The following is a 24,389-nucleotide window of genomic DNA, read 5'->3' as shown; positions in this document are numbered from 1 at the left end:
CAGCAAAGTGATTGAGAGCACATTGGCATGTTCTTTACTTGGTTGAAAAGGAAAGGGGTATGGACCATATACCACTAGTCAAGTACTATTATTTTGAAGAGGAGTCAATTTTTTTCGTTCCTTTGCTAACGTTAAGGACAGGTGCCAATAAGGTAGATTTAAGTTATTTACTTGATGTTATATAGGGCATTGAATCGAGTCTGTAATTTTAGGGCAACAGGACAGGAATCTTAAAACATTTGTAATAGTATCAACTAACTACTGACAGAGACAAAGTAGTTGGCAGATATAAAGAAAGGTAGATGAAATTTTTTACATAATGTTAGCAATAACGCAGCTTGTTCCTGTTAATTTATGGTTTCACTTATTGGGAGGATAAGGTAAAGTGATTTTTAGATTAAAATTGGAGAAAATAAAAGAGATAATGATGGTTAAAATTGAGAGAAATATAAGTGAAAGAAAACAAATCAAGAGAGATAGAAATAAAGATAGATAGAGATAAAGTGTGTAAATGGATATACTTTAATTGATTGAATGAATACAATGAATTACAAAGCTTTTATGCAAGAGCTTAACTAGACTAGTAAAACAAACTAGAGTGTTACAAGTGTTTGGTTAACTCCTAGCAGAATGGTTAACTACTAATCACTCTAATTAAACAATTTTAACAATAAACTAATCACTCTAAAAATAATATGAATTTCCCGTAAAAAAAATAATAATATGAATTATTATACATTGAGATTTGCAGTGAAGTGGTTGTGCCCATTGACATATAGGAACCATGTTGTAATGTAAGCCTTTCAATTACGTACAAATATATCTTTTTTTTTTTTACCAAAGAAAACTAATATATCTTAGTATTACAATAGAGTTACTTTTAAATAATATAGATTAAAAAATTACTCTTTGTACCCCTTTGTTTTTTTTTTTTTTTATATATCTGAACTATATCTTTTTTTTTTTTTTTGTTCAGTATGTTATATTTTTTTACGGAATCTAAGATATATCTTCTTAAAAAATATGTCTACATACAAAACACCGTCACCAATAAATAAGAGAAACGGGGTTCAAAGATTCAAGCTCACAAACTTCATTAAGAAAAAGTTAAGAGTTAGCGATTTCACACCTTTCCTGATCACCATGTCTTCAACAACCAAGAAGACAGTCACTCTGAAGAGTTCCGATGGAGAAATCTTTGAGGTTGATGAGGCGGTGGCACTTGAATTCCAAAGGATAATGTGCATGATAGAGGAAGATTGTGCCAACAACGGGATTCCTATTCCAAACGTGACGAGCAAGATGTTGGCGAAGGTGATTGAATACTGTAAGAACTAAGAAGCATGTGGTGGTCGCTGCCGTGAGTTCCCGTGAATGATCTCAAGTGTTGGGACTTAGAATTCGTGAAGGTTGATCACGCTACGCTTTTTTATCTCCAGCAATCATCATATTAATATTATGCTATTTTTTTTATTTTTGTCTTTTGGTAATCGTTAACTGGATGACACTAATCTATGATCAATGTTCTCTTTAGTTTTGTTTGACCATTGCTAAATTTTGTATTCATTACTGAATGTCTTTATCAAATAATTAGTTACAATTATCAACAACTATTCTTTTTATTTATCGTTATTCTATTGTTATATCTTCAACATACACTTACCTTGATAAACATACTAAGAGTTATTTGATGTGTTAAAAATCTCACATTAGATAAAATTGATATAAGCGCAATCCTCACTCTACAACTCGATTTTGTAAAATATTCATGTAATTGAATACTCATGCGCCGTGGTCTCTTCTCACATTTGAATAACCATATTCAAATTGATTGGTAATGTCGTGATAGTCTAACGTTAGACTCAACTCTTGTAAATATAGCATATCCAAGATGTCGCTATGTAAGGTCGTGATACAGTTAAAAATCTACCAATTGTTCGAAGAGGCTCTTTCAAAGTTTATTGCCATTCATCAGAGGGATGGAGATACTAGCTTATTTGGGGTTCCTAAGAACAATGATGACAGAATCTCCACGAAGGAACATTTTTGCTGATGAAACGATCCTTGTTGACTGGTTGAGCCTTCTTCTTTCCTTTACCAGTCTTAGGCACCTGATGCATACAAGCACAACATTTAGCTTATGTCACAAGCAGACAAGTAAATTCAAATGTGCTAAGTAGTGAAGCAATTTATGTAAACAAAACATTGCATACCTCAGTCCACATTTCCCTGACATTTTCAAGAACCATATTGCAGTGTCTATCAAAAGCCCTGACACGGCCTAGAAGCTTTTTGTTGTTACGACAATTGATCAGTACCTGCACAAGTGTTTGTAAAACCAAGCATCAAAAACATTCTGAACACCTATCAAGAACATACATTACTATTAGTGTCATATAAAAAAATACTTGTGTGTTGTTTTTCACACTCATCATGAGTACCGATAGTGCTCCAGTGTTGAATTCCTCTTCCTCATTCTTCCCGACAGCCTGTAACAATTGAGAATATCAGTTTGACTAAATCATGCTGGCACTGCGATATTGTTGAAACACCGGGCGTAGCTTCTGTTAAAACCAAGGTGACACCAAGATTCCGCCAAACTCAAGGTCAATCCAAATGTGCACTAAATAGAACATAACAGATATGCGTACCAGGATCATAATGCAAAACTTGTGATAAAAATTATAATTAAAGAATAAGTAACTTCCATTGGCCGGCTTCAAAAAGAAAAAACAAGAAAACAAAAAATGTTAGACAACTGCAAATTTAAAAATAATGATAATAATAATATATCTCGATTTCACAAAATAACCAGCAAGACAAGAGAATACATACCTCATTTTGGAAAAGTCTGGCAGGCAGTTACCAAATTCTTCTAAAGAAGTTGAAACTGCAAAGAGTAATAACATAAATCAATCAGTTATTAAATGATAAAAGGTAACAAGAAAGCTATATTTACTACTATAAAAGGTATAAAGTATAAACAAACTGTAAAAATCGTTGAGAACATAAAACATGGCGAAAATAATTAAGGCACAAAATCATTATTTAAACACAGTAAGATGACACTATGTTCCACATTATCTTTAGAAAATGCTACATGACGTGTTAAGAGCTTAGTAGTGGCAAAAAACAGAACACGCATTTCTTAGAAAACAAAATGCCTAAGGGAACAAACAGAGCATAACACACAAAGAGCTCAACACAAGAGAAATTCAAATCAGTAAAACGAACACGAAATCATTTCACAATAACACAAATCAGAGAAATTCAAACAGAGAATAACACACAATAAAACGAAGAAGAAACGAACCTGGAAAACGATGAAGAAGAAACGAAGTTGCTGAAGAAGAAGAAGAAGAAGATGAATACGATACAGAGAAAAGAGAGAGACTGAGTGTTAAGATTATTTGGGCCGGATCCTTATTAGTAATTGGGCTGTCCAGTCCAGTAAAATAACCCACTTCTAAGATTTCTGCAATTCCCCTTCATTTTTCGCTCGCGCCTAGCTGAACTGACGAAAATGCCCCTGCTTGAGTTAAGTCACGCTGCATGACTTAACTCACGCAGGTGTTATATCCGGCGTGAGTTAACTCAACCTGCTTGAGTTAGCTTGAGTTAACTCATGCAAGGCTATTTTGGCCCACGTGAGTTAACTCACGCCAGTTGCAACTTTGGCTTTCATATTCTGTTTTTCTTATATTTTCTTTTGTAGTTCTCATACCAACTCTTGATAGTGATAGGACCCATCACTTACTTTTTTGTGTCTATCTCTCTCCAAATTGCAACAAATGGAACAATTTGTAATTTGTAAATGAAAGAAACGTACCTCGAAGAAAGCATAAGCATATATAAAATGGATGGAATTCGAGAACCGATTCGGAAGTTCAATTCAGATTTCTAACGCGTTTTGACGATGGATCAAAAACCGTAGTTTACGGGTCAAGAAACCCATTCTTGGCCAAAAACCTATTTTTGTTCAAATTCGAAATTTATTCTTCCTACCCCCCACAAATAATATACTCCTATCAGATTCCCAATTTAACTGTATCCATATTTTCAAAATTAAATTTAAAAGATAAAAACAAGTAGCAACAATTATTCCTAACTAATTGTTTCAAAAAATAATATTATTCCTAACTAAAAAAAATACTCAATAAATAAACAAAAAAAAATCAATAAGTAGCAATGAAATCTAAACATCATAGACGCTGCTCAATTCTATTACCACCAACTCAATCTTATATCTAGTATTTTTTTCCTTCAAAAAATCACTCTCTCGTGTCACATGAGCGTCATGTTCATTACATGGTTTTGATTTGGTAGGTGATAAAACATGAGTAAATAATTGGAGCATCCTATCTAGTATTTTTCTCCTTGAAATCAATTATCAATTTAGTTTAATTTAAAAGTAGAAACTATGATTGAACTCCCTAAAATGTCCCTCATTTTCATTGTTATTTTCCCTCCACTTCTTCCATCTTTTGAACTTTAATTTGCGTTTGATTTGCTAAAAAATGAAGCACAAGAGAGAACAACTACAGTTGTTCAGTGTTTGATTTGTAAAACTGTGTCTGGTACAGGACAAATTAGTGGCTAGGGACAGGACAAAAACTGATATTTTTGTCCCTCACCAAACCACAACACAACTTTTTGTCACACGTACAAATTGTCTAAAATACCAAAATAGCATTTCGTCCTCCAAAAATCGTATAAAACAAAAAATTATTCAATGCCATAAAAATTTGTCCTGAGTTGTTTTGCCTTGTGTTGTGATGTTCTGTCTTATACTGTTATGTCCAATACATACTGTTTTGCAAACCAAACAATTGTGCCACTTTCTTTTCTTTTCTTTTCAGCAAATTTTACCACTCTTTCTAACTTTCTCTTATTTATTTAATTATCTCTCATTCTTAAAGACCATTTAAGTGCTGTCTCTCTTCACCGTTCTTCTTTCTTCCATCATTTTCTTCTTCCTTCTTCCAAAATGTTTTCTTCGCTCTCTTTCTTCTTATTTCTTCCATTTTTCCACTTTATTTTCAACACTTCACAACCTTCAATTTTTTTACTCACTAATTGATACAATAAAATAAATCCCATGGTCGTACTTATTTTACTAAAATATTTAAACAATTTCTCGTCATTTAATCTTTACCCTGTTAAGTTTTTTTCTCTTTAATACCTTTCATTTGACTATCTTTTTCAAATATGTAGTATTGCATAGCATTAGCGTTATCTGTTTTTGGTTAACCATATTTCTTAGTCAAAATAATTTTTTGACTAAAAAAATAAATATTTTTTGCTTATCTGCAAAAAAAATAATAAAAAAATAGTAGCAGCAGCAGCCGAAAACAATTATAAAATCTCTTTTTAAGTTGCTCCAAAAATGATTTACCAAATCTTCTTATGCACAAAAATACAACCAATCATAAAATTTCTTCTTTTTATTTATCAACAAAACTGTATAGCAAAAATAGATAAAAAGAAAAATCAAAATTGTAGATTAAAATGAGGGGGAAAAACTACATCCAAACAAAGTACAGATAAGCTAATAAAGATGGTGTTGCAACCTTGTTAAACAATTGAAATTACAATCAAGAAGATTTTTGTTGCATTATCTCGCTTAAATCGCCTTATGGCTAGTGTTTTTTTTCTTGAAAATTTTGGTGGAAAGTTTAGTTAGGATATCTTATTTCATTATCTTGTTATTTAAAACTGTTGATCTAAATGTTTATCCAAATGTAGTACTGTGATTTGCTTGGATTGTAAAAATATTTGTTATGTAATTTTTAGATTCAATGTGGTGGATTGACTACAAAAACTCCTATAAATAATCCACTTTTTTTAATCTATTTCAATCAGTAACATCTATTGGTAGATTCACAATTTTTTTAGACTAAACAACTTTGGGACACTTTTTATAACTTAAAAACTAAAAACATGCGACATTTTTTCAATGTTACTTGTAATAAAAAAGTGCTATAAAAATATAAATAACAGTTTTTGAATGTTATTGATAATACATAACATGTTACTGAAGCTCTTTAGTTACACAAACTTTACCTAACAATTATTCAAATGTTACTAAATTGTATTAGTAAAATTTTATAATTGTTACTAGATCTCAACTATGTTGTAGTGACTGACCCCTCCTTCATTTTCCTAATCAATTATTTCATTGACTATGATGACTCTATTCTACATTTGAATCCCAGGTAAGAATGTTGTTTAGTTTCTTTAAATCATGTTGCCCATTACTTGTATCCGCCTAGCAGCCAGAAGCTTTGCTAATACCTTACTAGGTAATTTAGTTAGGATATCTTATTTCATTGCAATTTTATCCAAAATCGTTGTTCTAAATTTTGATCAAAATGTAGTATTTTGATTTGCGTGGTTCATGTAAAAACACTTATGTAATTTCTAGATTCAATGTGGTGGATTGAGTACAAAAACTCCTATAGATAATCCACTTTTTTCTAATCAATTTCAATTAGTAACATATTTTTGGTAGTTTCACAATATTTTAGTCTAGACAATTTTGCGACACTTTTTGCAACTTCTAAAAAATTATAAATGTAACATTTTTCTAGTGTTACCAGTGATACAAAAAGTGTTACAATAATGTAACATTTGGCGACACTTTTTGAATGTTACAGATAATACTATAAAATGTAACTAAAACGCTCTAGTAACACGAACTTTACCAAACAATTGTACAAATCTTATAATTTTAATCAGTAACATTTTTCTTGATTTAGTAACAGTTTTCAATTGTTACTAGATGGCAATTATGCTGTAGTGTATTTGGTCGGGACTTTTAAACATGTCAACCCGATTGAACCAAACCAATTAATCAATGCCTCATTTTTATTGGTTTTGATTTTGCAAGAAAAGATTGCAAAAACCAAACCAAACCAAATCAAATCAAATCAATTATTTTTATTTGTTTGAATTTATGTTTTCTTAAAAACCAAACCGATCTCTTGCACCCATAATTTCAACCTTTGCTTCAGACTCTTCCATTTCTTCGTTAAGACATCGGTTTTCACACCTTTAACCTGGAATCTTTTCAATATATAAAAGTTGAGAGAAAATCGTGATTTCGTAATTATAACTTTCTAACTGGTTAATCATGTGTACTAGTGCAGGTTAGCACCAGCTTCTGTGACACTCACAATACAACTGTCAAGCTGTAAATTGTAAAGAATATTCATAAATCATGATAAATCTTTTTCCTAATCAGAAGGAATCCTCCATTTCTTTCCTTTTCCCTCCTGATTTACTCTTTTCCTTTTTTCCTAATTATTGTTCCTTATATAATCTCTTACCTTATAATTAAATTTATTGTTTCATATACCTTTTAAAGCAGTAAGAAACACATGCGCTGCTCTCCTTCAGCCTATCCTTATAATTAAAGTTATTGTTTCTCTTATACCTTCATACTCCTTCACCCCACCCCACCAACAATGAACAAATTTATCTCTTTTCATCTTCTCTTCATTTTCTTCCTATGTTTCTCATTTACCACCACCAACTCCCTGACACTTCCACGGTTGAGTCCATTTTCAGAATGGAAAACTACTAAGTACCAAAACGCTAAAACCTTCGATTTAAATGAAGACCTGAATACATATTTCTATGAACAGACTTTAGACCACTTCAACTATCTATCAGAAAGCTACAAAACCTTCAAACAGAGATATTTTGTAAATTTCAAGTTTTGGGGCGGTGCTAATTCTAGTGCCCCAATATTTGCTTATTTGGGTGGAGAAGGAGACATTGTTAATTCGCTTGGTTTTATTGGTTTTATGACGGATAATGCCACTTCTTTTAAAGCTCTACTAGTTTACATTGAGGTACTAAATAGAAAACTATTTTTTATGACACTCATTGATCTAAATCAAATTAGTTTTACAATTCTGATAAAACTTCTAATTTTCTTGTTAGCACCGGTACTACGGGAAGTCAGTGCCCTTTAACACATCTTACGGCTATTTAAACTCAGCACAAGCCCTTGCTGATTACGCAGAAGTTCTGCTACATTTGAAGGATGCACTACACGCACAAAAGTCCCCGGTGATTGTGGTTGGGGGATCATATGCTGGAAGTTAGTTTTTTAAATTATGTTTATGTTTTTCTTCACCTTTTTACCATAGTTTTTCTGCTTTTTCAATTTTTTCTACTTACTCCTGTTATATTTAAATTATATTTTTAAAATTTTAAACTTGTAATTACAATACTCCTTGAAACCTTTTAAAACATACCTTTTATAATTTTAAGCATACCAAAGAAAGTTTCTGCTTTATATAAAAGTTTCAGAATATTAGTTGCATATGTATGAAGTCTTAAAATCAATTACTTCTAAGCTTAAACAAGCAATCTCTGTTTAATTGAACGGGAAAATTTCTCGTTGTAAAGTGCACCAAGTAAAACTATATGGTGTATTTTTCGGTGACCTCAATAATCTGCCAATCATCACATTGATGATAGCCGAAATGCCTGTCGCAAACTATATTTTTTTTTTCAAGATTACTCTTAGTACATATACTAAAAAGGATATCTTTTGTCAAGACTTGGTAAGTATTAGTACTATACAACTCTAGAAAAACATAACCATATAAAAACAAAGTCTTATTGTGTTGATCATATGACCTAATTATATGTACTGTCATCTTAATTAATGTCACATGTATTTGTTAATTATGCAGCGCTTGCTGCATGGTTTCGGCTTAAGTATCCCCACGTTGCCATCGGCGCCCTGGCTTCATCAGCTCCACTGCTCTACTTTGATAACATCACACCAGCAAGTGCTTACCATGATGTTATTACAAGGGATTTCCAGGTAAATCAGCATAGTTATTTTTTATCTTTTATGTTTGTTGATTAATATATATTTATTTTTGATTTATCAAATATGAATGGATGGTAATTGAATTAATTGGTATACAGGAAACCAGTAAGACATGCTACGAATCTATACGAAATTCTTGGTTTGAAATTGATGACGTAGCATCTAAGCCAAATGGTCTTTCCTTTCTAAGCAAGAAATTCAACACTTGCTAGTAAACATTGTTTCCATATATTTCCTTCTTTTTTTTTTGTTTGAACAATAGGATCAAGTTCTGACTTAACTTGTTCAAATTGCCACCTCTTGCAGTCCCTTGGAACAGCCTTATGAGTTGAAAAACTACTTGGGGAACATGTATCAAAAGGCGGCACAATACAATGATCCTCCAGTTATGACTATTTGTGAGGCCATTGATCGAGCTGCCTATGGAGAAGATACCCTCAGTAGGATATATGCAGGTATTGTTGCTGGCTATGGCAACAAAAAATGCAATGTTAATCCAGATAAATATACTGGTGCAAAGCCATTTGATGCTTGGAGATGGCAGGTAGTCACATTGAAATTTGAGTAATTATATAAGATCAAGTAAATAATTATTGGAGGTTTTTTTATATTATTTGGTGCACATATTTCGTTGTTCTAAAAAAATTATGAATTATTTTATACATTCAGACGTGCACTGAAATAGTGATGCCTATCAGCATAGGAAATTCTTGCTTGCTTCAACCTCAACCTTTCAACTTCACGAGCTATGCTGAACAGTGTCAGAAAGATTTTGGTGTCCAACCTCGCCCTCACTGGATCAACTCTTACTACGGAGGTCAAGTACGTACTTCTATAATGTTTAGGTTTCAATATTAGTATTACATTATCAATAGAAAATTAATTGCATCGTTGTGACTAATGGCAGGATATTAAATTGGTTCTTAAGAGGTTTGCGAGCAAAATCATTTTCTCAAATGGCCTAAGAGATCCATATAGTAGTGGCGGGTAAACATGCAAAATCATTTTTATTTTATTTTTGTTGAAAGAAAACATGCAAAATCTAAAATTTAAATTCATCTTAATTATTTTAGAACAATGTTTTAAAATAAGCTTCCTTTGGCTTTTATATACTTCAGGGTTCTGAACAATATATCCGATAGTCTTGTTGCCCTACCTACAGTCAATGGTATGTATATCTTACTCTTTTTGAAATATGTATGTCTTGTATTGTGTGAATACATACAATTTCGTTGTCTAATTATATTATATTATGCACATTCAGATATTAGTATATAGAGAATACATTGTAGTAGTAGTAGTAGTAAGAGTATGTTGCTAACTTTTTATCATTTAATAAAAAATTGTAAACCAATTAATCAAATGGTTCTATAATGTTTTACAAATGTTGATTTTTCAGGAACTCATTGCCAGGATCTTGTGCCTTCAACTGAAAGTGATCCAGCATGGTTAGTTCAACAAAGGAATACAGAGGTTGAGATAATCCAAAGCTGGATAAAAAAATATTATGATGAAGTTAATATATAATATTGAGGATGTTTGTTAATTTTTGGAAAGATGGCACTTAAATAAGTTATCCAACTCCTTAGATTTATTTTGTTCCTGTAACATCCCAAGAATTATTTATGAATTAATCTTTATTATCTTACTCCTTAGATTTACTTTGTAAAAAAAATAGTTGATTAGTAGTTGAACAAATCAAGGGTTTCACAATTTTGAGTCAAATATTTCCTCTTTCTCACTTTCTCCATCAATAGCAAGAGTAAATTCCGTACTAAGTTATGATTTTGGGATGGGAATTAGTAAAAGATGAACCCTAGGGGCTGTAGCTAGAATTAGATAAATTTGGCAGTAATGATGGAGAATTAAAATCAAGAATGAGTATTGAGTATGTTAGTAGAGAAGTAAATTGCTGAAAATTTAACCCTTGAATGTTGAAGTTGTACATGTGAGACTATGAACAATTAGAAGTATTTACGACAATAAAATGGACTTGAACTGTTGGATTTTAGACTTGTTGCACGTACATATGTTGTTAGCATGTATTTTTAAGTGTATATTTTGACAGGCAAAATGGTTAATAAGACCACAAAATTCCCTAAGTACAAATTCTCTCTGAAGAGACCAGATTAAAGGTCCAGACACGTAGGAAACATGCCAAAGTTGTCGAAAGGATTTAGTTAGGCATGGCAATGGGGCGGGGTGGGGACGGGTTTTACATTCCCCATCCCCATACCCGATTCTCGTATACTTACGCGTTACCCTACCCATACCAAACGGGGATGAAAAATTGAACCCCATCTCCGTTCCCAACGGGTTCGGGTATCCCCGCCCCATCCCCATCCCCGCATTGAATAAATTTTTTTAATAAAAAATAAAAGTTTTTTTGCAACCCTTAGAGAAATGTTGTAATGCATTATTCAACAATATGTTCACTTTAACATTTGTTAGACCGCTTGATTTAGTTGCTTCTTTAAATATCAATCGTAGTTTTTATAACACGGCAATTATCAAACAAAATAACATGATATATCAACATAAAGTAATTTTCTGCACTCGGGACGGGTTTGGGTACGGATTCGGGGTGGGTACCTATATACCCGTTACCCGTCCCATACCCGTGTTTTGACATCGGGGAAAACCCAAACCCATACCCGAACCCAGTCAAAACGGGGAAAACCCGTAAATTGGGTTTGGTTCGGGTGGGTAACCACAGGTATGGGTTTTGTTGCCATGCCTAGATTTAGTTTTAGACCGTTGGTTTGTTAGTTCTTTTTCTAATGTATATATAGTAGTTTTTCATAGGAAAAGAGGGTCACAAATCATTAGCAAAAGTTCTATACACTCAAAGTACCCAAGCGTAGAGAGAAATGAGAAACAAAATGTAAGTCACATGATTTGTTGAACAATTTACTTAAATATAACGCAATACTTTTCTTTTAAGTTTCTTTGATTTTAAATTTTAAGTCTTTTACTGTTTTAATTTTAAACATCCTTGTTGGTTTCTGTCAAAAAGACAATTATCTTCATCCTAAAACAATTTTATTCATCTTTTTCACAAACAAACTCATGAATATGATGAACATTCAAAGTGTTCTGAAAATAAGATTACTCAACATGTCCTAGGATTTTTAGTTTGATCATGCAAGCAACTTTTAAAAACTAATCTTCTTGTTTACCAAAAACACTGATAAACAAATTGGCACGCCTAGTTGAATCCTGTTTGTGCATCTTTCTAAAAAAAATCTACAAAAGAAAACTCACATCTGACAAGTTCTCTGGACCTCTCCAATCTTCAATTGAATAAAAGCAAACACTACGGAGCTGACACAAGGAATCCTTCAAATGCTTATGCAGGTGGTATATTCAGAGATAGAGAGGGTACATGCTTAGGTTGCTTTGCTCAAAATTTGAGAAATATCAATGCCTTCCATGCCGAACTTGTTGCTGCAATGCTGGCTATGGAGACTGCTCAAAGAAAGAGTTATAACTATTTATGGTTGGAGACTGATTCCTAGTTAGTTTTCTTGGCACTTAAGTCATCTGCTAAGGTTACTTGGGTTTTAAAAAACAGATGACAAAATTGTTTGGCTTTTGTTAGAAGCATACAGTTCACATTTTCACATATCTATAGGGATGAAAATGCTTGTACTGATGGTTTGGCTAACATAGGTCTCAACTCACCATTGAACACTTTTGTTTGGTTAAATGATATCCCTAACTCTATCAAGGGTGGTACATTAGGAATAAGATGAGATAACTTAATTATAGGTTTGCAAATTTCCAAAAAGGTCTTGGCATAGTCCCCCATTTCTTTTTTGTACTTCTTTTTTTCTATTTTCAATGAAATTTGAATGATGCTCCCTGCATCATTCTTTTGCCTTTTTTTTTATCATTTGATATCATCTACTCACCACAGTTAATAAAATTTAAATCCCCTCGATGACAATTCTAAGATGATCATTAATTAGTGTCACTTTACCTAATATTTTCCTCTTCCCCGTATTATTTTTTTTAAAAATAGTATAATATTTTTAATGTTCTTATATTTATCTCTCAATTAACTCATTTATTATTTAATGACAAAATAGAAAAAAAATCTGTATTTATTTTTATTTTATGTTATTTAAAGAGCTTAAGGAGTATTTAAATAATTTATGTTATAAAGGTTTTCTTGGTAAACAAAAAGTACAAGTTTTCCAACATAATAAACCTCTAAATGAGTGTTTGACTAAATTTATTAAATTTAATTTACTTTAAAATTGAAAAAAAATAAAAGGTTTTCTTGGTAAACAAAAAGTACAAGTTTTCCAACATATATAATTTAATAAACCTCTAAATGAGGGTTTGACCTAATTTATTAAATTTAATTTACTTTAAAATTGAAAAAAATATGTCATTTTTAACACATTCTTTAAATATTTTAGTTTTGACCACTTTCACTAAATTGCTCGAATTAATTGATAACTTCCAAAATAAAGTTATAATATTTTCGTTTTTTATCTAAAATAAAGTTATAGTATATTAAATATATTTTATGTAAAACTAGAATGCAATAACAATGAATTATCATATTTTGACCAAAATTAATGCAATGTGTGTGTGTGCTCAATAAATAGCTAGTAACATTCCTACTTCTCTCAATAAATAGCCCTAATTGTTTGTTGATCATCAAAGAAAACATGGCTGCACGAATCAACCACATGTTTTTCTTCATTACAATTATATGCATCGTTTCTATGGTGACTCCAGGTATCAATTATACGAATCTTTCAAATTATTTTAATTTTCATATTATTCTGTTATTATAAAATAACGTTTTTTTGAAGAAATTTTGTAAAGTAACTTATAATGTATAAGGTTTAGGGTTTATTAAAACTTTAATATATAGAGAAATCACTTTTGACTGAAAAGTATGTTTCGATCGTAGTTTTTGTCCCTTTTTTTACAAAACAAATTTGAATTTACAAGAACATTATTTGGTTTCAAGATTTTCAAATTGAGATTTCCAGAAGACATCCCAAATCTTCTGTTTTCTTTCTTTTAAATTGATAATAACATCTTAAAAAATATTTCAATCAACAGGAACTTCTTCTTTCGATCATCCTCCATTGCAGGACTGTGAACCGAGCAAGTTCTGTCCAAATAATGTGCTAGCTTGTAAAAAGAGTTGTGATGATAAGGGTATCCCTATGGCCAACTGCAATGGAAACCTCTGTTGCTGCGGAATATAGCATGTATAAGTCTTTGTACAAGTTAATGCACAAGTTAAAAATAAATACATTGATTTCCGTTTTTATTTTCACATGCATTATCCAAGCATCTATTTAAAATTATTTATTTATCATCTCTCTCTCAAAAACAGAAGAAAAAAAATACTACACAAAAATGACTTTAGACAACTTTTTTTTTTTTTTCCTTCTTTCTATTAGACAACGCTTTTTAAGTCGTGTGTATTCCTACACAGTTAAACACTTTTAGACAATGCTTTTTTGAAGCGTAAAAGCACCTCTTTTAACAAGGCTTCCTTGTAAAAGTGTTATCGTTGTGTTTGGTTTAATTTTTAGAAAGGGAGAGAAGCCGAATTCCTACTAACACCACTTTGCTCCCCACTCTCACCCTAAATTGGAGTTCTTTTAGAGGGGAGGTGGACTATTATAAATTTAAGTACATTCACATAATTATTTAATCTAAAATGCCAAAATTATCCTTTTTTGAAACAAAATGGGTTTGTACAATGTCGTAGTTTCAATAATAACAATGTATTAAAAGAACAATTAGAATTGTTTGAGACAATTCGAAACAGACAGTTAAGATCAGATTATATACACGCTTTGAGCTCTTTTAAGGTTGTTGAAGGTGAGAAAAACACAAGAAGGGGGGTTGAATTGTGTTTTGAAAAATTCTTCGTTTCTCCTTAAAACTGAACACACTGATCAGAAGCTAAGTGAGACAGCTTCTGAAGTGATAATCAGAATCTAAATGCAGCGGAATAAAACAGAGAGAGAGAAGAAGAACGACACAAAGCAATTATACTGGTTCCTTCCACAATCCGGAAGTAGTCCAGTCCCCCTTGCACTTCCAAGGAGATTTCACTATGAGTAATATCTGATTACAAATGCTCAAGCACACAAGCAAGAGACTTCCTTTGCTCAAGCACACAAGCTAGAGACTTCCTTTGCTCAAGAACACAATCAAGAGACTTCCTGCTTAAGCACAACTGCAAGAGACTTCCTAACTAAACAAAATTGCACAGAAAATTGTTTAAGGTTGAACACTTGATATACAATCAGAGGTGCTCACAATACAAAACAGATACAGACTCAATGGACTTAAGAATTTCTAAGATATGACTTTGAGACACAGAAATTCTAAGTGAATGTAGAACAATTTCAGCAGAGGTTTGGTACTTGTGAAAATCTTGTGAGTCTTTCGTTCAGCGTTCTTGCATTACCAAAACTCTAAGTCTTCACTCCTTTATATAGAGGTGTGAAAGAGACGTTGTAAAATTGCCAGCACACCAAAGAGTCGTTGTTGAAGCTTGATCTTTCACCAATGATCTTTTGCCTGATTTGGTTGTTGTCCTATGAAGAACCAATTTGAAATCCATTCCTTATCCAAAGGAACATATATGCAGGCGAGACCGTATTCTGGAGCTGTTTTCTTGTCTTGAAGCGTGGACACAAAACAGAGTAGTGGAGAACGTGGTTGTACAATTCGTACAAAGTACAATGTCAACGCTTTCGTCCAAATTGCAAGCACAAGCCTTCAAACACCTTTGAAATGACCGTTGCAAAATTCCACTAATTCTTTGTTTGTGTTTACGAATCCAATAGACAGCTTTTGCATTGATAATTCTTCAATTCTTGAATCTTTTGCAATTCCAGTTGAGATTCAGCTTCTGGTGAAATAGCTTCTGATGAGGCAGCTTCTGATGATGCAGCTTCTGATGATATGATTTCTGCAGCTTCTGATGATGCAGCTTCTGATGATATGACTTCTGGACTTCTTGTCTTCAGGAGCACTATTCTTACTTCAGAAGCGTCTTAACTTCAGGAGCACTATCCTTACTTCAGAAGCGACTTAACTTCAGGAGCGCTTTTTCTCTTCAGTAACAAGTTGCCTTCAGGAGCGTCCAAGCTTCAAATTTTTGTTGTTTCCTTTGCTCTTTATTTGCTCATTCAGAACCAATGATGATGTAACTTTATAATTATGATCCTGTACACTTGAACAAATATTAGCTAGTCCAATTTACAATTTTCAATACCTTGTTATCATCAAAACTCTTTAAGGTTCATTGTTAAACACATTTTGTTCCAACAGTTGTAGCATGGCTTAAGTTAAGGTGGGATATATTTGGGAAAGTAAGCTAACAAAAGAACTTGAAGTTAGATTATCAAGCTAAGGATTCCTACTAAACATTGAACTACTCCCAACATTCCTTCCATAAATCAAACAAGATGGGCACTAAGTATAACTATTTATCATTTTTCTTTTTCAATAGAAATAAACACCTTTAAGATACTAATTTTTTTATGTTTTTGGCTCTTGATTGTTTTTTTTTTTTACTTTTTTTTTTTGTGTAGACCTAGGGCAATCTACATTTTTTCATTTTGATAAATTAGTTCTACTGGTACCTCGCCCCAAACTTAAAATGTTGTTAATTCCAAAGAACAACCCAAACTTAGTTTCAAACCATACCAAGTTGTAAAAATTATATCTAACTCCCAAGAAAAATAAAAAAGATAACATTAAGGTTCATAACTATGACATGATTCGCCACTTAGTAATAACAAAATAAATTATTACTGGAGGCTCAAAAGGGTTTCACAAAGGATAGCAAGATTATAAAGGGTGGCTGAAAGGCTCAAAGTAGCAACATTTTTTTTTGCCTCGTGTGTAGTATAACATGACCGACTGTCCGTAAAGAACGACTGCAAATTCAAGCAAAAATAACATTCAAATAGAACATTCATGATAGAAAGAATTGTAGTAGAAGAATGGGTTAGAAATATTTGGCTAAAAATCTCACTGATTATGCTATACAGAAAAGAGATGGTGATATATTAATATGAGTACCTTTAGTAGCAAGCCTCAAAAGTTATCGTGCTCTTGAATGTAAGGGTAAACTAGCCTCCCCTGTAAATGTTCTGAAATAACTCTAAGACTAAAACAATTTAAGCATAAATGTAAAGGTTATATATGTAATGCAAAGAAATAAAATTAAAAATAATAGTGAGGATTAGCAACAATAAAAGAAAGGAAATTGTTCAGAAAGGAAATCTCAGCTTAGCTTATTGAAAAGGGAAATACGGAAAATAAACTTATGGGTTGTCTCCCTGATTATGCTTTTCCTTTTAAGGTCAAAATAGTTTTTTTTTTTTTTGATAAAATGATTTTTCTAAGAATCCTAACAAACACTTTAAAATGAATAAAGTGATTTTTTTTTAATAAAATAGATTTTTTTTTTGAAAAAAAATCCAAAACAAACGGGACCTTAATGCTTTAATAAAATAGATTTTTTTTTGAAAAAAAATCCAAAACAAACGGGACCTTAATGCTATGTATGTAAAATGCCAAAATTGTTAAGCTAGATGCTATGATCGGGGTTCGAACTCCGGTACCTCCACTATGTGTCTATGTATGTAAAATGCCAAAATTGTTAAGCTAGATGCTATGATCGGGGTTCGAACTCCGGTACCTCCACTATGTGTCTAAGTTTACGTGTCTAAGTTTATAATGGCTTTGCCATTTCGTCTATCTACTAATTGCTAATTCTAATCCTAAATGAAAACTAAAATGAAACGACTCGTAAGATTAAATGACCTACATTACTAGACTTGATCTAATGACTATAGTTATTATAACAATTGTTATTATTACTATGACTCTCTAAATGCACAACTACTAATTATTCCCTAAAATCTACGACTCTAAAAATGAAAAAGAAAATAAAAGTAAATGTTAGTTCCTAATTAGAAAAAGAAAAGAAAAGAAGAATGATTAGTACTAAAAAGGAAAAGGAAAATAGACTCGATAATAATAAACTAATGCAAAAGAAAAAATAACTATGGTTAGTAACAACTAAAGAGGAATAAACAACTAATGAAAATTAAACTAGACATCTAATAACGGCTCAAATAGGACTTATTTTATTGGTATTTTTGGAATATTTAAAACAGAAAAATTAAATGACATAAAAATAAAAACTGATACGAATAAGTAATTTAAATTGTTTAATTGAAAATATCAAAACTACCCGGAAACGACAACAGCAACAAAAACTTGATGGTCGGATTTATGCAAGTGTACTAAATCGTTTACCAAGTAATAAAGTGATAAATATAGTATCGTATCCACAAGGATTGTCGTTCCAATCAAACAATTTGCGTCACTTATTTGGAAACATTAAAAATAAAAGAGATAAGGGTTTAGAGTTTTGCAATTTTTATCTGCTTGTAATAGAGCAAAGTTTACATCTTTTGATTGCAGAATGTTAGCGGTGGTTAAAATTTTTTCAATCCCCTCTATTTATTTGTTGGAATTAAGTAACAGTCAAGTCTTATTCAGCATTTAACGATTCCTATTCAAGTGATGAGTTCGTTGGGTTTTACTACCTCCCATCTATCAAGTTGTGCCTGTTGATCACACGGGTAAGTACATGTGAGGTCTTACTCTCTCAGAGGCATGGCTTATTCTCCTTCAGTTGTCGGGTTGCAACCTAATGATCACACTAAGGTTATACGAGCGCTACACTATATGATTTTCAATCCTATAGGGTTTGTACACCTTCGTACTGATTATTAGTGTTGGGTTCTTATTCTCTCATAAGTATTTGAAACATAGACTTGAATTAGCGTTCCTAAATTTCCAACTGTCATAAAGGTTCCCTCATCTATGAATCGTAGAAGCACATAGCACACTCTGCCTATCGGTAGTTCTACAAATTGGCAGCCCTATTAGCGTCTACCTTACCGGAGTGTGAACATGTAACAGCCCAGGCGGGTCCCGGCTAGGCCCTGTGCCCCCCGGCACTGTTACTCACAAGCTTAATCACCCCCCCCCCCCCCCCAATAGTGGTGTTTTTGCCTCCCGTGGGAATCGAACCTAGTACCTGGGGTTAAGTACTAGTTCAATGCATTCCCACTACCAATTGAGCTACCAATTGTACCCATTACGGTACCAGTGATAATATTGAACAAAGGGAAGGCACAAATTAAGGATAACGATGAAACTTTATGTATTAGATAGTAGTTTAAGTTGAGACATTTCCTTATAAATAGAACCAAATTTTATTTTGAAAATTTTCTTATAACAAGGATCGGAGAGAGTAAATAACAAACTCTTTAGTTAGTTAAGTTGGGGTTTCAGAAAATTGTAACTGTTAACTAGCTAGTTAGTTAGTTAATATGGGGAATTAGAAAAACAGGAAACATAAATAAAGTCAATAGGGAGCATGGACGGTATAAATAAAGTCTCTCGAATGCTTGTAAATGAGTCCAGTTATTGTTATTGTTCTTTTACCTAATACTAAATCTCTATCATTGGTATCAGAAGTTCTTCCATGCACTCTGGCCGTAGCAATCGATTTGAATACAAGCATCGAATCCCAAGTTGATGAACTGGAGAGGGCAGTCGCAAGTGGAACCCAACTGCAAGAAGCACTAACAACGAGATTGGAAGCAGAAGAAGCAAGGCATGAAAACTCATCTCGAATACTTGTTAATCAATTCCTACTCAATACCAAGTTCAGTTACAGTTCTTATTGTTCTTTTACCCTTTGCTAAATCCCGTTACGAAAACAATATGACAAAACCTGCTCTAATGCCAATTAACGCAATCAAAGCGTAAGTCAGCAAACGCCAAACCTATATTAAAAAGAAACAAGTTTGTCACTTGCAAACTTGTGAAAATAGTGTTCTAGAATCCACCAGAAATTTAGAAAACTCTCTGAAAATTTTATTGAACGAAAATAACTGCCTCTTTTAGCTACATTTGAAGTGTTTAAATACTAAGGGAACCCTAATGGATCGAAAATCCAAAACAAAAAATAAAACAGAAATTATTAAAATTGAGTTGAAATAATAATACTAAGGAAACCCCCTTCACTACAAGAAATCAATCGTATACCGACGAAACTTTCCGAGGAAGAAGTTATTCCTCGCAAAAATAATGTTTTTCCGAGAAACATTTTCCTCGTTATACCGGTGTCAGGAATCTCTGTATAGGCACGGTTTTTTATGTCATTTTCCGAGGAAAGTCCGAGGAACTTTTTCCTCACAATGCAATAGCAGTGATATGTGGTAGAAGCATGCGTTTTTAAGCTGCATTCCGAGGAAGATGTTCCTCGCTAAAACTTGCAGCAGCAACTTTACAGAGCAGGATGTCAATCAACACTGCTCCATATATTTTTCTTTTTCTTTATTCTAATTTTTTAACTTGTTTTTCTTGCTTTTAAACAATCAGTACTCTCTTTCTTCTCAAAAACAAATCTCAGTACTCTCTTTTCTTCCACATAACCCTTTTCTTCCATTTAACCCAAATCAAGCCTCAAAACTTAAGGCAAAGAAACCCAAATCTCTTTATCAAAGGTTCTTCCAAATCCGTCGAAGGTTCTGCTCCAAACAAACCTAAATTCGAAATCCCTCTCAAAGCCCAAATCCATTGAAACCCTCTCATACCCAAACCCTTCATTCCGGTTCTTGAAGATTTGAACTGGTAAATTACTAAATCTTTGTTCCTTTTGATTTATTTCATCTGTTTTTGGGGTTTTTTTTATATTGAGAAAGAATGAAACTGTTTCTGGATTTATTTCATCTGGATTTATGTCTTTTTTATTGTGGGTTGTTACTAGATATGCTTGAAGGGAAGCTTGCTGTTCTTCGGTTTCAGATAAAAATCAAAGAGGAACTAGAGCATATGGCTTCAAGTTCTGAGGTTTTACACAGCACATCCAATTATGTTGAAAATGGTTTAGTCTCTGATGCCAGTCCAACTGTTGATGCCAATTTTGCAAATGCAACACGCGAGAAAGCCAAAGAGCTATCATCAGATTTGAAGAGCATAACACAGTTACACAATGAATTTTTTTTGAGGGAACAGTTTTCTTTCTCTTTCTGATAATTATTAATTTAATCATAAATTTAAGGGTTAATTATGTTTCTAGTCCCTATAAAATAGCGACCTTGTAAGTTTAGTCCCTACTTAATTTTAATAGCATTTTTAGTCCCTAATTTTATTTTTCTGCACTGAGTATTAGTCCCTACTCAATTCAAATTTGTTTAATTTATGCTTAAACTCTTAAATTTTTGAACAATTTTTTGCAGACATGTTTAGAACATTACTAAAAGTTCGTCCGCAAAAAATTATTGCAAAATTTGATTTCTACATCCAGATTTTATTACTTTTTATCTTTAACTTTTGTCGTTTTAAAAAATTCATATTTAATTCATTTCATGTCAGAAAATTCTAAATTTTAGTAAACGAACCTTTCATAGTGTTCTAATCTTGTCTCAAAAAAATCGTTCAAAAATTTAAGAGTTTAAGGATAATTAATCAAACTTTGTTTTAGCAGGGACTAAAATTATAAGTAATTTTTTTTTTATAGGGACTAAAAATGCTATTAAAATTAAGTAGGGACTAAACTTACAAGGTCGCTATTTTATAGGGACTAGAAACATAATTAACCCTAAATTTAAAAGACAGGAAAATAATAATAATAAATTTAATTATTTTTTAAATAACTTACATTCCGAGGACAAAGTTCCTCGGAAATGCTATGTCAGACATCGCAGAAGCCCAGCCTGTGGCGCAGTAGTCAAATCAAAATTCCGAGGACATTTGTTTCTCGGAAACAGAACTTCCTCGGAAAGTGGATTGCAACCAACTATTTTTCCAGGAAGAGAGTTCCTCGGAAAAAAGTGACATTCCGAGGAGAAATCGACAATTTCCAAGGAGTTTTGTGCCTCGGAATTTCAATGGTTTCTTGTAGTGCTTATACATCACTATATATGATAAGTTTTATGTAATATATATGCACCATTGCACCATACATACAATTGTCAACTGCAACATGCAAGGAGTAGGAGCAAACGTCATAGTAAGAGGATCTCACCCATCCCCTAAAAAAAAAGAGGATCTCACCCTTTTTCTTGTACATTTTACTTTTTGATTAGCTTTATTAGACTCATGGGCAAATGTTATCTTAGAGACCATACCTTCTTAGGATGAGCTGCCTTGAGATTCGCTCATGTTTTCTTCTCCCTAATATTGGCCCTCAGCCTCTTGTTTTGCCTTTGCAATGTTACTTATTGATTGTCTTTCCTCTAAGTATGTTTGGATTGGTGCTATAGAGTGAAATAATCTAGTTAAATTTTAAAAATTGGATATCATATATTTTTGATAATATCAAATTATAGTGTTGTTTGTCCCTATGGTCATGACATTGATCATTGGATGAGGCTCCTGCATATGACTGATTTTTTTGAATTTGAACTACTGGGTGCTTCTGTTGATGTTGTATCAAATACTCCCTCCGGTCTCAAATATAAGAAAAGATTCTTTTTTTAAGTTCATTGAATAGTTAATGTATCTGGTCTACATTGTAAAACAGATACGTTAATTATTTAATGAACCTAAAAAGAAAATCTTTTCTTATATTTGAGACCAGAGGGAGTAGTGTTGTCGTGATGTTTGGCACAATTTGTGCTTTAATTGTACCTTTTATTCATTAATTAAATTTTGCATATTCATAAAAACCGATCCCTAAAACGGATGCTTGAAAACATGACGAAAGAAGAGAAATTTCATGCTTATCAGGGTGTCTCTAAGCATTAGGAAATTGCTCATCCTACTCTTACACTTTGAGCCTAGATCCGTTGACACCTGGATAATTTGATACCAAATCTTAACTTATGTGAGTATTACTTAGCAAATCCTTTTCCATTCCATTTTTTTTTTTTTATTTCAATCGAATCCTTTTGCATTCCATACTTTTTTTTTCCTTTCAGTTATTGAAACTCAAATTATTGTTTTTTTTTCCTCTCAAAATTACTAAAACCCAATTTAGTTATAAATTACATGAATGAGTCAAAAAAATAATACATAAATAATAATATTTCAAGAATACAATCTCTAAAAAAAATCAATAATATAACTTAAGCAATTTTATATTTTAAAAAAAAGTAATAACTAATAAATTAAAATTCTAATACCAATAATTAAATTTTTAACCATAAACCGGTGATAAATAATTGATTTTTAATATTTTGTATTTGATAATTTAAAGGCTTAAATATGCAAAACGTCCCTGTAAATTGGTGTGTTTTTGCAAGTCGTCCCTTTATCTTTTTTTCTTTCAAAATCATCCTTGTAAGTTGTTAACCTTTGCAATTAGTCCTTCATGTTAACTCCCGTTACAAAAATGTTGTGGTGGCAGATGGAGAAACACGTGGCGAAGGGTGAGTTTGCAAAAACAGATTTATGTGTGAAGAGAGATGATGAGTGGCTAGAAAGGAAGGACAAAAACCAAAAACACAAAATTGCAGTGGGATGAAATTAAAAAAACGTAAATTTTGTTCATCCTTCTGCCTCTATTTTTTCTTCTGCATCTCCAACCCCAATTTCTTCATCACCTTCAACCACAAATCTAGTTCACATTCAACCACAAACTCAATTATTTCATATTCAAAAACACGGCATGGTTACGATCTGAAACTCAAAAACTTAACCCAAAAAATGCAAACAAAGCAACTTATGCAATTCAAACTCTAATCAAAGAACACGCAAGCATAAGCAATTCAAACATGAAGAATAACATAAATGCAACCAACCATTCAACCAAAATATTAAAAGTCTAATCAACCCAAAAAAAGGGTTGCAAAGCAGAAACGCGAGCTATCACCCACCATAGCATCAAAAGCGTCAAATTCATAACTGTTAATAATTATTATTAGAAAATATATTCTAATAAAATAATAAGGTATTAAAAGAAGGTATTACTTTCTTCAAAAAAAAAAAAAAAAGGTATTCCTAGTTAGTCAACGTATTAAAAGAAATACTTAATATTATTAAAAACTTAAAGCGTTTACATTATTAACATCTAAATATTTTCAATTATTATATTCAAAGGATTCTCTCTTTGCCTATAAATATAACTATATTGTTTCAACAAACCACTCACAATAAGATATCCATCTTGCTTTTATGTTCAAACCAAGCTTGGTTATAATGGAAACTATGTTGAAGATGTTTTTGATGTTAATGGTGTTTCTTGCAGGTGCTATGGCAGGCAATGTACACACAGACCTCCCACCTTGTTGCGATCCTCATATTACACCATGTCCTCCACCTCTTTGTGATCCTCATAAGGGCCCATGTTGCCGCCCCCCTTCATTCAGTGATATGAATCCCTAAATTTTTGTTGCTCTTCTACTATCTTTACAGACCAATCATTTTGTATTTGAAAAAAATCCATATTGAATCAAATAGTCACATTAATAAGATTGGTTAATAATTGCACCAAAATATATTTAGTTCA

At 32.2% G+C, this 24,389-nt stretch overlaps 1 protein-coding gene, 2 long non-coding RNA genes and 1 pseudogene across 4 annotated transcripts; 3 read left to right on the top strand and 1 right to left on the bottom strand.

Annotated features, from left to right (window-relative positions):
• Positions 1–817: 817 nt before the first annotated feature.
• On the top strand, positions 818–1,533 carry LOC146949485 (uncharacterized). Its single transcript, XR_015027283.1, has 2 exons — positions 818–1,364; positions 1,399–1,533. It is a non-coding gene; the product is annotated as an uncharacterized LOC146949485 (long non-coding RNA).
• Positions 1,534–1,642: 109 nt separating this feature from the next.
• LOC146949484 (uncharacterized) lies at positions 1,643–3,647 on the bottom strand (annotated as a pseudogene). Its single transcript, XR_015027282.1, has 6 exons — positions 3,314–3,647; positions 2,836–2,890; positions 2,652–2,717; positions 2,409–2,489; positions 2,214–2,318; positions 1,643–2,111 (listed from the first exon to the last, which is right to left on the bottom strand). The product of XR_015027282.1 is annotated as an uncharacterized LOC146949484 (transcript).
• Positions 3,648–7,466: 3,819 nt separating this feature from the next.
• LOC146949483 (uncharacterized) lies at positions 7,467–10,418 on the top strand. The gene is made up of 9 exons (XM_085741515.1): positions 7,467–7,856; positions 7,948–8,107; positions 8,709–8,842; positions 8,950–9,062; positions 9,158–9,395; positions 9,521–9,673; positions 9,759–9,838; positions 9,970–10,019; positions 10,251–10,418. Exons 1-9 carry the CDS (start codon positions 7,467–7,469, stop codon positions 10,376–10,378), a joined length of 1,446 nt encoding a protein of 481 aa, XP_085597641.1. The 3' UTR covers positions 10,379–10,418.
• Positions 10,419–13,465: 3,047 nt separating this feature from the next.
• LOC146949482 (uncharacterized) lies at positions 13,466–14,156 on the top strand. Its single transcript, XR_015025417.1, has 2 exons — positions 13,466–13,603; positions 13,937–14,156. It is a non-coding gene; the product is annotated as an uncharacterized LOC146949482 (long non-coding RNA).
• The last annotated feature ends 10,233 nt before the right edge of the window (positions 14,157–24,389 follow it).

The sequence above is a fragment of the Medicago sativa genome, chromosome 2 (assembly GCF_051527215.1).
Source record: "Medicago sativa cultivar Bolivia chromosome 2, Bolivia_mono, whole genome shotgun sequence".
Taxonomy (NCBI): domain Eukaryota; kingdom Viridiplantae; phylum Streptophyta; class Magnoliopsida; order Fabales; family Fabaceae; genus Medicago; species Medicago sativa.
Note: the sequence above shows the minus strand (reverse complement) of the source record. Positions and strands in the feature narration are given on the sequence as shown.

Bases quoted from the DNA above. Each gene is read 5' to 3' on its own strand.
- LOC146949483 (XM_085741515.1), top strand. From the start codon at position 7,467: ATGAACAAATTTATCTCTTTTCATCTTCTCTTCATTTTCTTCCTATGT. The intron at 9,396-9,520 runs GTAGTCACATTG...TTATACATTCAG, and splicing joins TTGATGCTTGGAGATGGCAG to ACGTGCACTGAAATAGTGAT. The intron at 9,839-9,969 runs GTAAACATGCAA...TATATACTTCAG, and splicing joins GATCCATATAGTAGTGGCGG to GGTTCTGAACAATATATCCG.